Source organism: Plecotus auritus, assembly GCF_963455305.1.
Source record: "Plecotus auritus genome assembly, chromosome: 6".
Classification (NCBI taxonomy): Eukaryota; Metazoa; Chordata; class Mammalia; order Chiroptera; family Vespertilionidae; genus Plecotus; species Plecotus auritus.
The window spans coordinates 71,075,127-71,089,169 of record NC_137773.1 but is presented as its reverse complement, the minus strand read 5'-3'; the positions used below and the strand labels follow the sequence as shown (position 1 = coordinate 71,089,169).

At 36.8% G+C, this 14,043-nt stretch overlaps 1 protein-coding gene across 2 annotated transcripts in view; it reads left to right on the top strand.

Moving 5' to 3' along the window:
- Window positions 1–14,043, top strand: part of SPOCK3 (SPARC (osteonectin), cwcv and kazal like domains proteoglycan 3) — a 349,276-nt gene that overhangs the window by 302,416 nt on the left and 32,817 nt on the right. For both annotated transcript variants that reach the window (XM_080674967.1, XM_080674968.1), the window contains exon 7: window positions 13,513–13,632. In XM_080674967.1, coding sequence (XP_080531093.1) covers window positions 13,513–13,632 — 120 coding nt within the window. The remainder of the gene's footprint in view (window positions 1–13,512; window positions 13,633–14,043) is intronic.

The window sequence follows — 14,043 nt, the reverse complement described above, 5'->3', positions numbered from 1 at the left end:
ACTTTAAGATCATTCAGTTGGAATATTTTCCTACATTTAAAGTAAAAATGTTTACATCATAATACCAGACATTACTTCTGCTATAGTTTCTCTGTGCCTGAAACATACAAGAAGCTCAAGCAATAAAGATGAGAGAGCATGATTCATCTTAACTCAAGAATCTATCAGGATGGTTTTCTTTAAGTTTTTAGGCATAATCACTTAGCCTGATAGCCAGTGATGCAGTGCACCTTGAGAGTTTTGTGACTAGCTTCCATTCCCAGGCCATTAGGATCACCTTATTATAGGTTGCTTATGATGTGAAACACTCCACAATGAAATACAGATTCCTGGTCTGACACAGTCTTTCCTTGTGGTTTCTCATTTATTTATTTTTATCTGACATAAATATTACTACTAAATCTTCCTTAAGTTACTATTACAAATATGTGAACCTTAGTCATAGTAATGTATACTGTATACTTTAAGACAAATCCTATATAATAAAAGGCTAATATTCAAATAGACCGAATGGCAGAACAAACAACCAACCAAACAACTGGTCGCTATGACATGCACTGACCACCAGGGGGGGTGTGCACAGAACATGGCAGGCATCAGCCTCGATGGGATGGTGGAGCAGGTGAGCAGGGGCATCAGACCAAGGCGGGGCACTGGTCACTGTCATCGGGTGAGCCTCTGGTGGTTACTGAAAATTCTTTGCTCTTGCACACCGCAGTCCCTCCTGGTACTCGCACCTGCTGCTGGCGTCGGCCCTGCTTGTACCCGCTGCCAGCACCAGTCCTGATCGCTTGGTGCTGTCAGCAGTGTGAGTGGTGGCTGCTGCTCCAATCGCCCTTGAGGGCTGCTTCACCTCCCCCTGCTCCTGAGGGTTGATTGGGACAGCAGTCGCCACTCACACCCGCTGCTGGCGCCGGCCCCAATCACTCCACGCCAGTCAGTGGGTGCAAGCAGGGCCAGCGCCTTCAGCGCATGGGAGCGGCAGCGGCTGGAGCAGGGCTGCCAGTAGACTGAGGACTGGGAGCCAGGCAGGGGTGCGGAGGATTTGCCAATACCCGCCCCTGTGCCCACAGCAGCCTTGAGGCTCATAGTTCCTTTCAAGGTGCACGAATTCATGCACTGGGCCCCTGGTCAATTATAAGAAACAATAATAATCAAAAAATTACATATACTAAAATTTTATATTGATATTATATATTCATATATTTTATACATTTAGGGACACTAGTGTTTAACATTTTTAAAAAATAAATTTTTATTGATTTCAGAGAGGAATGGAGAGGGGGAGAGAGGTAGAAACTTCAGTGATTGAAGAGAATCATTGATCAAATGCCTCTTGTATGCCCCTCACTAGGGATTGAGCCTGCAACCCAGGCATGTGCCCTGCCCGGGAATCCAACTGTGACCTGTTGGTTCATAGGTTGACGCTCAACCACTAAGCCACTCTGGCTGAGCTAAGATTTTTAAAACTTCACCATTGTGTAACTCAGCTCATTTACATGCAAAATAAAAGCAACATCCCCCATCTGGTGACAAATCCTCTAAATTAAAGGTAAATGTCTAAGAAAAGAACAATCTTTAAGGAGATGATGGCATTGCTAAAAAAAAAATTATTCACTTATGACAAACTGCACAAAAAATCTATACACTGTGTAATATTAAGTCTTGCTGATAGTCAAAAGACTTATTAGTCATAACAAAAGCTGGAGCCTCATGAAGTATTTTAAGACACTAAAATAAGGACATTTTATAATTTGTGGATCCAAATTAAAATGTGGCATGCATTTCTTTGTTTCCATAATGCTTGTGTACATAATATTTAAATATTAGTAAAGCAGTAATTAAGAAAAAGTATACCTATAGGTTAACAATATTGCGTAATTTAACTATTTTTTAATTAACGTTATTTTTTAAATAATGCTGCTTTTCTACAGCTCTCAATTACTTTAGAATTTAGTGTAGGGAGTATAAATTCATTAACATTTTATTGTGTTTCCACAAAGAGCAATTATATTTTAATGTAGCTTTAGGTTATATCTTTTACTATATGTGGAAAAATTTTGTTATACTTTTTAAATAGTATTTATTGTAGGGGGCTTTTAGAAACATAAACTTGTAATATTTTATGTACTTAAAAATGCTTCCACTTGTTTCAAACTTAAATATGTTGCTCTTGCAAATGCCAGTCAGGTTTTATTATTTCAGATGATTGCCAAATGTACAAACATTTTCACATATGACTTCCTTTTTACCACACAGTAATTCTCTTACTGGCTACCAGAACTGATTGTAATAGCAAGTATGCCTTCCATTAATATTATGCAAGAGTAAAAGCAGTTCTTGGCAGGTTCCTGAATGGAATTCGTCTGATTAAATATGCATTTTTTATTACTATCTAACCTTCTACAACCTTTAATGTCTGCCTTTTGCCATTGATGATTAATCTGCCAGTCTGTAAGATGGAGTAAAATCTGAATGGATCTGCATTACTTTACCTCATTTATCAAATGAGATAAGACTATTTATTATTTTTACTATTTGTAAATATATATGTGACCATAAAATTATCATCCAGTAGCAAAGGAAATCAACTAGAATATAATGCTAAAATATGCAGATTATCAAATATATTTTCTGGTTATCCAAAATTTACCGAACCTACAAAACACTCTCAAAGAAACTCTCAAAGAAAATAATAAAATAAAAGGTTTACATTTTTTTATTTACCTAACTATCCATCCATCCACCAATAATTTTTGAAGTTCTGTTTATTATCAATATAATTGTGCTGTGCAGAAGATTAGACATTCATGATAAAGATATGATATATATAGCTCTTTTTCTGTTTTGTAAAATATATGTATCCCTAAAGAACATTATTGCTCAGAAAAAAAATATGATTCTGTGAAAACAAAAATAAATACATAAATAAACAAATAAATAAATACAGTTTTGATAATGTTATATATTTTATTATTTTGGAGATGTTTAAAGCATGTTAAAAGTCTTGATAAATTATGCAGAAACAAAATGTCTTTAAAACATTTTAAGTTCTGTGTTTGTTAAACTCTTGGCTGTGGAACCCTTAAAACAAAATGTAACTCTTCACAGAATTGTGATCTGTGAGGCATGTTTTGAAAATGCTGTGGTTGCATTGACTGTTTAATCCATGCTGGCAGTGACTAGAAACCAATTTGGAAACCAATGAAATGTGTGTACTCATTTTTTACCCCTTTCTTCAATATACAGTTAGGAGTGACACTTGTCAAGGACATTAAATGTTTGAAATGCAGAAATATATGAAGATTTTAAAAACAGCTGAAAACATATCTGAGGACAAGTGTTAGCTTTTTAACATGCATAATGTGAATTTCAGGTGATCTGAATTACATTCATTGACACTAATAACGTGCTATCAGCACAATGCATGCCTTCTGTTATGGTCTGAATTGTGCCACTCAAAATTCATGAGTGTAGAAGTACCTCAGAATGTGACTATATTTGGAGACAGGGCCTCTAAAGAGGTAATTAAGGCAAAATAAAATCATATTGTTGGGCTACATTCCTGTATGACTGATATCCTTTTATGGAGAGAAGATTGGGATACAATCTATACTGACCAAGGGGCGACCATATGAGGGCACAGCTAGAAGGCAGTAAATTGCACAAAATCAGAGATATAGATCAATGGAACAGAATTGAGAGCCCAGAAAGAAACCCACGCCTATAATGTCCATTAATATTTGTCATAGTAGGTACAAACATACAATGGGGTAAAGATAGTCCATTCAATAAATGGCGCTGGGGAAAATGAACATGTACATGCAAAAAAATGAAACTAGACTACCTTCTTTTTCCATACACAAGAATAAAGTCAAAATGGATTAAAGACTTAAATGTTAGACTCAAAACCATAGCAATCCTAGAAGAATACATAGGCAGTAAAATTAGGAACATTTCATGTAGCATTTTTTTTTATGTCTTCTCGGGCAGGGGAAACAAAAGAAAAAATAAACAAATGGGACTACATAAAACTAAAATGTTTCTGTACAGCTAAGAAAACAATCAACAAAATGAAAAGACAACCTGCTGAATGGGAGAACATTCGGCGACACATCTGATAAGGGGTTAATATCCAAAGTTTATAAAGAACTTACAAAACAACACCAAAAAACCCCCAAGATTAATAATCCACTTTAAAAATGGACAAAGGACCTAAATGGACATTTCTCCATAAAAGTACATAAAGCTGGACAATAGACATATGAAAAATGTTCAATGTCACAAATCATTAAAGAAATACAAATTATAACCACAATGAGATACCACCTCACATCTGTCATAATGTTTATCATACATAAATCAACAAACATGCTGATGAGGGTATGGAGAAAAGGGAACCCTGTGTACTGTTTGTGGGAATGTAGATTGGTGCTGCCACTGTGGAAAGCAGTGTGGAGTTACTTCAGAAAACTAAAAATGACACTGCCTTATGGCCCAGCACTTTCATTTCTTGGAATATATCTGAAGAAACCAAATATACTAATTTGAAAGGATATATGCACCCCTATGCTCATTGCAGCATTATTTACACTACCCAACACACAGGCATGGAAACATGGAACAGACTGATGAATCTCAGAGGGGAGGATGGGGAGGAGAGGGCAGGAAGAGATTAATCAAAGATCTTCTATGCATACTAGAGGCCTGGTGCACAAATCCGTGCACCAGTGGGGTCCCTCAGCCTGGCCTGCAGGGAACGGGCCAAAACTAGCAGTCCGACATCCCCCGAGGGGTCCCGGATTGGGAGAGGGTGCAGGCCAGGCCGAATAAGTGCAGCAGGCTTCTAGCAAATAAATAAAAAACAAACAAAAAGTGTTGACACCGCCTGATATTTATTCTACTCCTTGTCTAATGACAGAAGTAGATTTATCTATATTTTGTAGGACATCAAATATTTCCACAAAGTTTGTCATCTTTAAGATGTTTGCCTAGAATGCTACTGAGTCATTTCATCCTGTTTTTAGTTGCTCCTGCTTTTCAGAGAGACGTTTTTATAACCCAAAATGTCACTGACTGACAGCAGATAATGAATCATGTATGGCTGCTGTCCAGACGCCTGCTTGGAGAATCACCTATTCAACACCTGCCCTTTAATGCCTGAACAAAATGCCTCTCAGAGTAAAACAGCTCCATCCTGAGACTGGTCCTTCAAAGCAAATCATTTATAAATCAAAAAGTTTCACATACACTTGTGAACATCAGTGTGTTTTAGTAGCTATAGAAATTGTAGCTCCTGGTTTAGTAAAATTGTATGAAATATAGCAATGCTGAGAGCCCATGGTTTCCCTTCCATAATTAGTCAGTTAACATTTCCATATGACTTCAATGCACAGCAAGCTCAGACTGAACTAACCCTTGGTAAGGAATCATTCTCTTATGATGTATGCATCTGTATTCATGTATGTTTGTGTGTATTTGTCAGAGATTCTGGAGGGTGACTTACCTGATCCTGTACCCTTTGGACCTGCTTGTGTACTTCAGGCAGCAGAGACCTGGCCTCTGTAGTTTAATAGGGTCTACCCCAAAGCCTCCTTAGTCTCTGTGACAAATACTGTAGGAATTTTTAACTGAACCTTTTAAGAAAGACATAGTTTAAGCTAAAATTGCTCAATCTTGGTCTGGAATGACAGTTACCTACATTTTACTCTGTAATTAGGAAATTGTGTGTGTTTGTGTGTGTGTGTGTGTGTGTGTGTACATTTGATTTTTACATACATGTTTGCTCTAAAATTTTTAGTCCCTCTTCATTTACCAGCTAGAACCTTCTTTGATCAGGCATCTTCCTTTTTCCCAAAGGTCAAAACCATGCTATGCTTGTCCCATCTATTTTTCTCTAACATCTTCAGTCTCAGCTTATGGATTTTCTCAGAAAGTCTTGAATTACTGATTCTTACAGAAAAAAAAAAAGCACTCGCTGAAAAAAACTGCAAAATGGCCAGCACCACTATTTAATAGTATAAGCCACAAAATGTTCTTTTTCTCTGATTTGTACTTTCTCTAATTTATATGTTCTTTTCATTTGGTATATGTATTGTCTCCTTTCAGGAAATGATGGAAATATTTATACATCCTGATTTGGGAAAACTTCCTAAGTTCCATGTTAAAAACCTAATTTAGAATTGAACAGAATGTAAAAACTGTCATTTATGTTGAAGCTTCATGAATATATTCCAGTAGCGGGGAGGGGGGTATTCAGGCATCTTTCTTTCTTTCATTCCCTGATGGTGGTTATTCTGTTGACTACACATGCTGTATGCATTGTTAGTTAGATTATCTTAAATAAATATGTAATTCAGGTGAGGCATAGAAAAGTCTACTTTTTTGTTGTTGTTAATTCTCACTGGGATATTTTCCCATTGATTTTTAGAGAGAGTGGAAGGGAGGGGGAGAAACACAGAGAGAGAAACATCAATGTGAGAGTATAATAGTTGATGTTGAGTGACACATTGCTTGGATTTTTCTCTTTGTAATAGACTTGGTCTTACAAGAAATTATTGACATCAAGGCAAACGTAAGCCCTTTTACGTTTAGACTAGTTGTTTACTAAAGGCTTTTTGTTGTACCACATTCACACATCAACCTAATCCCATAAAGCAGACAACCAGAATCTTTGTCCTTTACATTGTTGCAAAGGGTGGTGGCAAATATTTTTATTTTTCAGAAGTGAGGTGTGGTGATATTTTATTTCTTCACTTTGTAGAAAACAAGCACTTATGAAATTCTTTGTTTTACCAGAAGCTCATGAGGTAAAAACACCAAATACGTTTGAGTACCTTATAGAATGATTTTCTAACATTGCGCAAGAATGAAGGATGATTTGAGAAATATTGTATAAAACCTCATGAATCAAGCCCAATAGACATAGTAGTCATTTTGCTTAGACCTACAATGTATTCGAACAGAATTGATAACATTCTTCAAAGTTAGTGCACAGTTACCATGTGGACTCCACCAGCAACCAGTGGAGCATTCCCAGAGCATCCTCTCTGCCCACAAATTTGCAGTTAGGTCTGAGCAGCTTCTTATTACAGAACTAGTGGCCCAGTGCACAAAATTCGTGCACAGACGGGGGGTTCCCTCAGCCCAGCCTGCACTCTCTCCAATCGGGGACCTTCTGGGGGATGTCCGACTGCCGGTGGGATCGGGCCTAAACTGGCAGTCAGACATCCCTCTCACAATCTGGGACTGCTGGCTTCTAACTGCTCACCTGCCTGCCTGCCTGCCTGATCGCCCCTAATCCCTCTGCCTGCCTGCCTGATTGCCTCTAACCTCTCTGCCTGCCTGCCTTATTGCACCCAACTGACCTCCCCTGCAGGCCTGATCTCGCCCCCAACTGCCCTCCCCTGCCAGCCAATTTGGTTCTGATTGGTCATTTTCTATTCCAGTCAACATCAAAAGCTCTGCCTCTTAGGCATCCATTGGCTCCTCACAGTTCACCCAGATTTGGTTCTGATTGGTCAGTTTCTATGCCAGTCAGCATCTCTGGGCCTATCTCTGGGCCTGATCAGAGAGGCGGTGCTAACCAGCAGCCCCCATGAGGCCCGAAGAGAAACAGAGGTGTGGCTGCTGGCAAAGCCTGGAGAGAAAGAGTGAGGCAACATCTGATCAACAGCTGCAACAGAGGCTGCAGATCAGACCCTGCCTCTCTCTTCCGGCCTCTCTCCGGGCCTGTTCTGCAGCCCTCTTGACAGTCCGTGCTGGGTTGCAGAACTGACTACCGGTTGGTCAAGCCTTTGGTCATTTGGACATTACGGACCCTGCGTTTTTATATATTAGGATGTTGTTTCCATGAACAACTCACAGTGATAGGCATCAGTATTCTTTCTTTAGTAAATGATAATCTTAATAATTACATTTAAGTTTGTTACAGTATATCAGGAGCATTTTAACATTTTTTTGGCAAAATGTTAGTCTATGAAAGTGTTTGAGACTTGAGAAATAATTATTTTGCCCAAAATACAAAAATAAAAGAAAAACAAATGATCAAAAGTAAATGTTTAAGAGTTATAAAATATGTCTTCTTGAATTTTTTAATTTTGCATTTATAACCTTTCATTAAATTTCAGGAAGTGTGTGGTTTAAAGTTTCTAATTTGGCAAAAATTCCTACTTTGCCCAATGCTTTCAGATAAATCATTGCCAAATTTAGATTAAATGACTTGTTTTCAAAAGAAAATTCACTTGGACATATTATATAAATATTTTCAAAGATTTGATACCTAACATATTATTTATGTATGCTACAGGTAGGAGCTTCAAAATAAAATGTCTTGGGCTTCTGGTAGGTGCTGAAATGTTCCCTAAATCACTCCATCAATTCTCACTACTTGTGATCCTCTTTGAGTAATTAGAACCTAGAATGTGAGTGCACAGTATTTTTTTTTTCATTGTTTAAAGTACTACATATGTGTCCTTTTTCCCCAGTTGACCACCCGCCCCCGCCACACCCACCTCCCAGGACAAGCCCCCACTGCCCCAGTGTCTGTGTCCATTGGTTAAGCTTATATGCAATTGCACAGTATTCTTGTGTAGCCCTGCCACCGACACATTTTATTGACAAGAAAAGATGCTAGTGTAACATAACAGAGATTTTTCTGAATTAAGAGTACCAGATTTGCCATGGAATAACTATGATATGAAATGAGGTAACAAATTCTCTAAACTAATGGGTGTTATAATGGAAGCTAATACCTCAATGTTTGAGTTAATGACTATGATCAATAAATTCTAATTGTCCTCCTTCACCTCCTGTCCACACAATGTGCATTTAGTATTGCCCTGCAGTTTTCAGGAAGGAGAGACCATGCAGGGAGGGAAGTGTCTCTCTCAAACAAATTTTCAGAACTGGGGTGAAAAGCCAAAAGGTATGAAAGAGTATAATCAAGACCAACAATCAGCCTCCTGCCCCACTTCTCCTCATTTCCACCCTGGGTCATAGAGCTAATCGTTTTTAAGCTTACTGCTTCTCCCCATCTGGCGATGAGCTCATTTGTGAAACAGCCATTTATCAACTTCAAACATTACCTTTACATTTTCTGCTTTGATAAATGAGAACATATTTCACTTCTCTCCCACTTTTCAATATAATTACATGGCTATTCTTAGCTTTTCATTGGTTACAATTTAGAAAGCAAAATCATTAGCAAAAACAAAAACAGAAGCACTTAACCATCTGTTTCCAGTTCCATAGACATCGCTCGCCTCCTCATTTTGTCAGATGAGGACGTTAGCGTGGCCATATTTCACTCCACGTGGACTTCCTCTCGCCTTTGTATACCTAGTGGCTATAGCTGGACCGTTCATTGCCAAAACTGATAACACACTTACATTTTATTCTATAATCATTTTTAAATCGTCGGTGAATTCTTTATAAAGTAAGTCAATTTGCACATAAAAATTTTTACAATATGACAATGTGAATACTGTTCACTAAAAAGTTAGAATTTATGCTGCAGTTATAGCTATACAAATGCATATTTTTTTCTTTCTTGATGGACAATATTACTAGCCTCAATCTTAAATGCATCTACCATTTCATATCCCCATATTATGACTATGGTAAGTTTTTACAAGTTGTCAACCAGAGACTATTCTATCAAATCACACTCTGGCCATCACCCGCCAGATTTGTTTGTGACTGAGCTGACCGTAAGCTTGCTTCATCTTGAAATGTACTACATAGCTAGTCTGAATACTGTGCTTCTCAGTTTTTGAGTGGAGTCCCTCTTTGTAAATTTTATGCCATTGTATTTTTTTTTTTTAGTTTCCTCTATTACTTTGCTGCAACCCATTCTCATGGAGGGAAGGAATGCAAAAATATCTGAGCTCTTGCATACCTAAACATGCCTTTATTCTGGGTACTTGATTAAAATTTATTTATTTTTAATAAGTTTTTATTGATTTTAGAGAAAGAGGAAGGGGGAGGAAGAGAGAGAAACATCAATAACAGAGAGAAATATCGATTGGCTGCCTCCTGCATGCCCCCTACTGGGGATTGAACCCACAACCTGGACATGTGCCATGACGGGAATTGAACCTGTGACTTCTAGGTGCATGGGACAACACTAAACCAACTGAACCACATTGGCCAGAGCTAGAATTTATTTTTATTAAAATGTTGAAGGAGTGCTTTATATTGTTCTGTAATCCAGTATTGCTAATAATTATTGGAAGATAAAGCTGAGTCTTTGTGTTTGGTAGTGACTTTTCGTTTGTTTTTTAGTATGATTATTTATGCTTATTTTTATTTTTTTCCTGCAAGCTCTTGTAATTTTATTTTTATGTTTTATATTCTCTCTTTTTTAAAAATACATTTTATTGATTTTTTACAAAGAGGAAGGGAGAGGGATAGAGAGTTAAAAACATCAATGAGAGAGAAACATCGATCAGCTGCCTCCTGCACACCCCCTACTGGGGATGTGCCCGCAACTAAGGTACATGCCCTTGACCAGAATCGAACCTGGGACCCTTCAGTCCGCAGGCTGACGCTCTATCCACTGAGCCAAACTGGTTAGGGTTATATTCTAAATATTGAAAGATATTTTGGTATGAGTGTATATAGATCTAAATTTAATTCATTCAGAAAAGATCTCGGTGGTTCCTTTTTTCTGAAAACTTGTCCTTTTGCTGCTATAGGAATTATTTTCTTTATTTTTGAAATAATTTTATCAATTTCAAATTATTCTTTCTCTTAATAACTTCCATAAGGCAGATAGTAGACTTGTTAATCTGGACCTCTATGTCTCCTTTCCTTTATGTTCTTTTGCTCTAGTCTCCCTCTATTGTTTTTGTTTTATAGTCTAGATTATTTTCTGGCTTTATCCCCACTGATTCTATTGTGTGTTTTGTCTTTTCAAATGTGTGAGTAGGTGTGTGTGTACACAAATATAAATGTATATGTAACTTTTTAAATTTTCAGGACCGCTTCCCTTTTCATTCATTTGCTTTACCTAATACCATGCTCTAATTAATAATGTGACACAGTTGAAGAACCTTGTATTAAAACCTAGCTTTTCTACCCACGGACATAAACAATAGTGTGTGAAGGCCTGGTGCGGAAGGTGGGGCAAGGCTAGAGGGGTCAATGGAGGGAAAAGGGGAGATATGTAATACTTGCAAACAATAAAGATAGTTGTTTTAAAACCTAGCTTTTCTTTTAATCATATTTATTATGATTTATTATCCTGTTACTTACTTCTGGCTACAACTACAGTTAGATCAGTGAGTACCAAGTACTGTTCTAGTTCACTACTGGCTATAAAATTTAGGGCCGTCATTTATATCCAGTGTCCTAGTTTCCATAGCTATAAAAAATAATGATCATTTACCTAATCTTCCAGGCTTTATATTAAAATCAAATGTGGAATCTCCTCAAAAGCATTTCATACTGTATAAATACAATGAATTATTTCTAGGGGAACTGTTAGAAAATGTGAAGATTGGACATTTTGACTTATTCTAGAAAAGAACAGTAGTAAACCACAGATGACTGTCAGACACTCACAAGAGTGAAGTTTGGTCATATTGCAATCCTAACATGTCTGTAACAAAGGGTTTGATCAGAAGTGAAGTAGGAATGTCATTCTATAAATAATGTTATATTTCAATATTGTTTACCTCAGGTATTTTATTTTGTTGTGTGAAAAGGACATTTGATTCATAACTTATAATCATAACAGCAGTGTAGCCTCCGTCTGGAAAAAAAGAAAAAAAGGAAAGGCAAGTCTTATGGGGTAACCTCCATCATGGACCCCTGTTAATGCTGAGGAATATGTAGTAGCATATTAGCTTATTTTTCCATGAGATCTGTGTGATCTGTTTTTAATTGACCTTAAAAATGGACTTGAACAGACTGACAAATCTCAGAGGGAAGGAGGAGCAGGAAGAGATTAACCGAAGAATTTATATGCATATATGCATAACCCATGGACACAGACAGTAGTGCAGAGAAGGCCTAGGGTGGAGTGGGAGCGTGGTGGAAGAGGTCAATGGGGAGAAGGAAAAGGGACATCTGTAATACTTTCAACAATAAAGATAAATTAAAAAAATAAACTTGAAGATACATGCTCCTTTAAAGATGTATTGACATAGTCTTTGTGTATTTTCTTTTAAAAATCTGTTTTGTTCATGTACATCTCTGCAGTGATGAGCATGTCACATGATGACAGTCATAACTTACTGAAATGGAAATTGATAAGGTTTGAGTGAAACAGTGTCTTGTTTGATCTAATTTGGATCATGCTACTACTGAGGTAGTTTGCTATAAAGATTAAGACTTGTGGCCAGCCAGCATGCCTGAGTGGTTGAGTGTCAACCAATGAACCAGGAGGTGATGGTTTGATTCCTGGTCAGGGCACATGCCTGGGTTGTGGGCTGAATCCCCAGTGTGGGGCATGCAGGAGGCAGCCAATCAATAATTATCTCTTATCATTGATGTTTCTATTTCTATCTCTCCCTCTCCCTTCCTTTCTAAACGCAATAAAAATATATATATTTTTAAAAGACCTTGTATTCTATCTTTTGGATACATAACTTGGATCTGACACCTGCCTGTCTGACCTCCCATGCATAATTTTTCTAACACTTAAATGCCAGCAATATTAGCATAGATTTTATAAAGTTTTTATAAGGATTAAACATGTTACTGTATATAAAGTGTTTTGATAGTATGTAGTGTTAGCTGCTATTAGTATTATTATTATTGGTATTAACTCAGGATTCTTAATTCCTAAAATATTCCAGTACAATACCTGAATCATCTTACATAGAAATTGAAGGTATGGTGTATGTGGCACACCATAAAGGTGTATAATGTTTCATATTAGAGTAAATTTTTAAATGCTATTTTTCTTAAATATGAATTCATTGAACTCAAAAAATCATATGAAGTCACAGATATTTCATTAGATATACATGATAAGCACTATAGCATTAAAATTTACTATCACAGTTAAAAAAACTGTGCTACATTGATCAGCCAACTTTTTATTGTTTTTTAGCAGATATTTTATTGGATAAAACTTCGCTTTTTGTTAGGGTATGGTATAGCCAATAATAAATGTGTAAGTATTCAGTTTGGATTTTCAACTCCGTATTTCCCCAGATGATTACCACCTTATCATGACAAAAGTGTTCAAAACATACATATTTGACCAATTTATGTGATGTTAAAAATGAGAACTTTCAGTTGCTGTTATATTCTAGTGAAAAGTGGAAGTACAATTCTATTAGTAATATTTCTTTATTAAATAAATTAATATACTACATCTCATTGCATTTGAAACACATTTATTTTTAGTGTTTGAAAAGCTGAAACACAATTAGTCATTGTATTACTTTTCTTTTTTTTTTAGCTGTTGTTACATTTCAGTTGCTGGAGTAGTTTGAGAATTAGCATTGACCTTCTGCTAAGTTATTATTCATGATTGTTGTTGTTCCTCTTTGTTTTTAGCATGTAGTGACCTGGAGTTCAGGGAAGTGGCAAACAGGTTGCGGGACTGGTTCAAGGCCCTTCATGAAAGTGGAAGCCAAAACAAGAAGACAAAGGCATTACTGAGGCCTGAGAGAAGCAGTAAGATTTCTATCTTTGAAAATTGCCATTGTCTTTGATGTGGATTTTATTTCCAACGAATCGCTTAGATCAAAACACCTACTTTAAAGTTTATCCTTCACTTAGATGCTGAACAAAAATCCGCATTGTATTTACTTCCAAGCACACCTATAGTATTTTGCAAGGAAATAAACCTCTGATTGGTAGAAAAAGGAATATCCCTCAGAGACAGCATTTAGTCTTTATGTAGGAATATTTTTTCAGTGTTTTCATAGAAGTGGTAAAGAGTAGAAAAACAGGGGAAAAAGGTAAGAATTTTGGAACACAGATTTTTAGAGAACACAATTAGAGCCCCTCATTCCCAAGATTAGCCTTTTCATGATTGCTTTGCAGACATTTCTACTTTGACCCAACGATGACAGTAGACTAAAA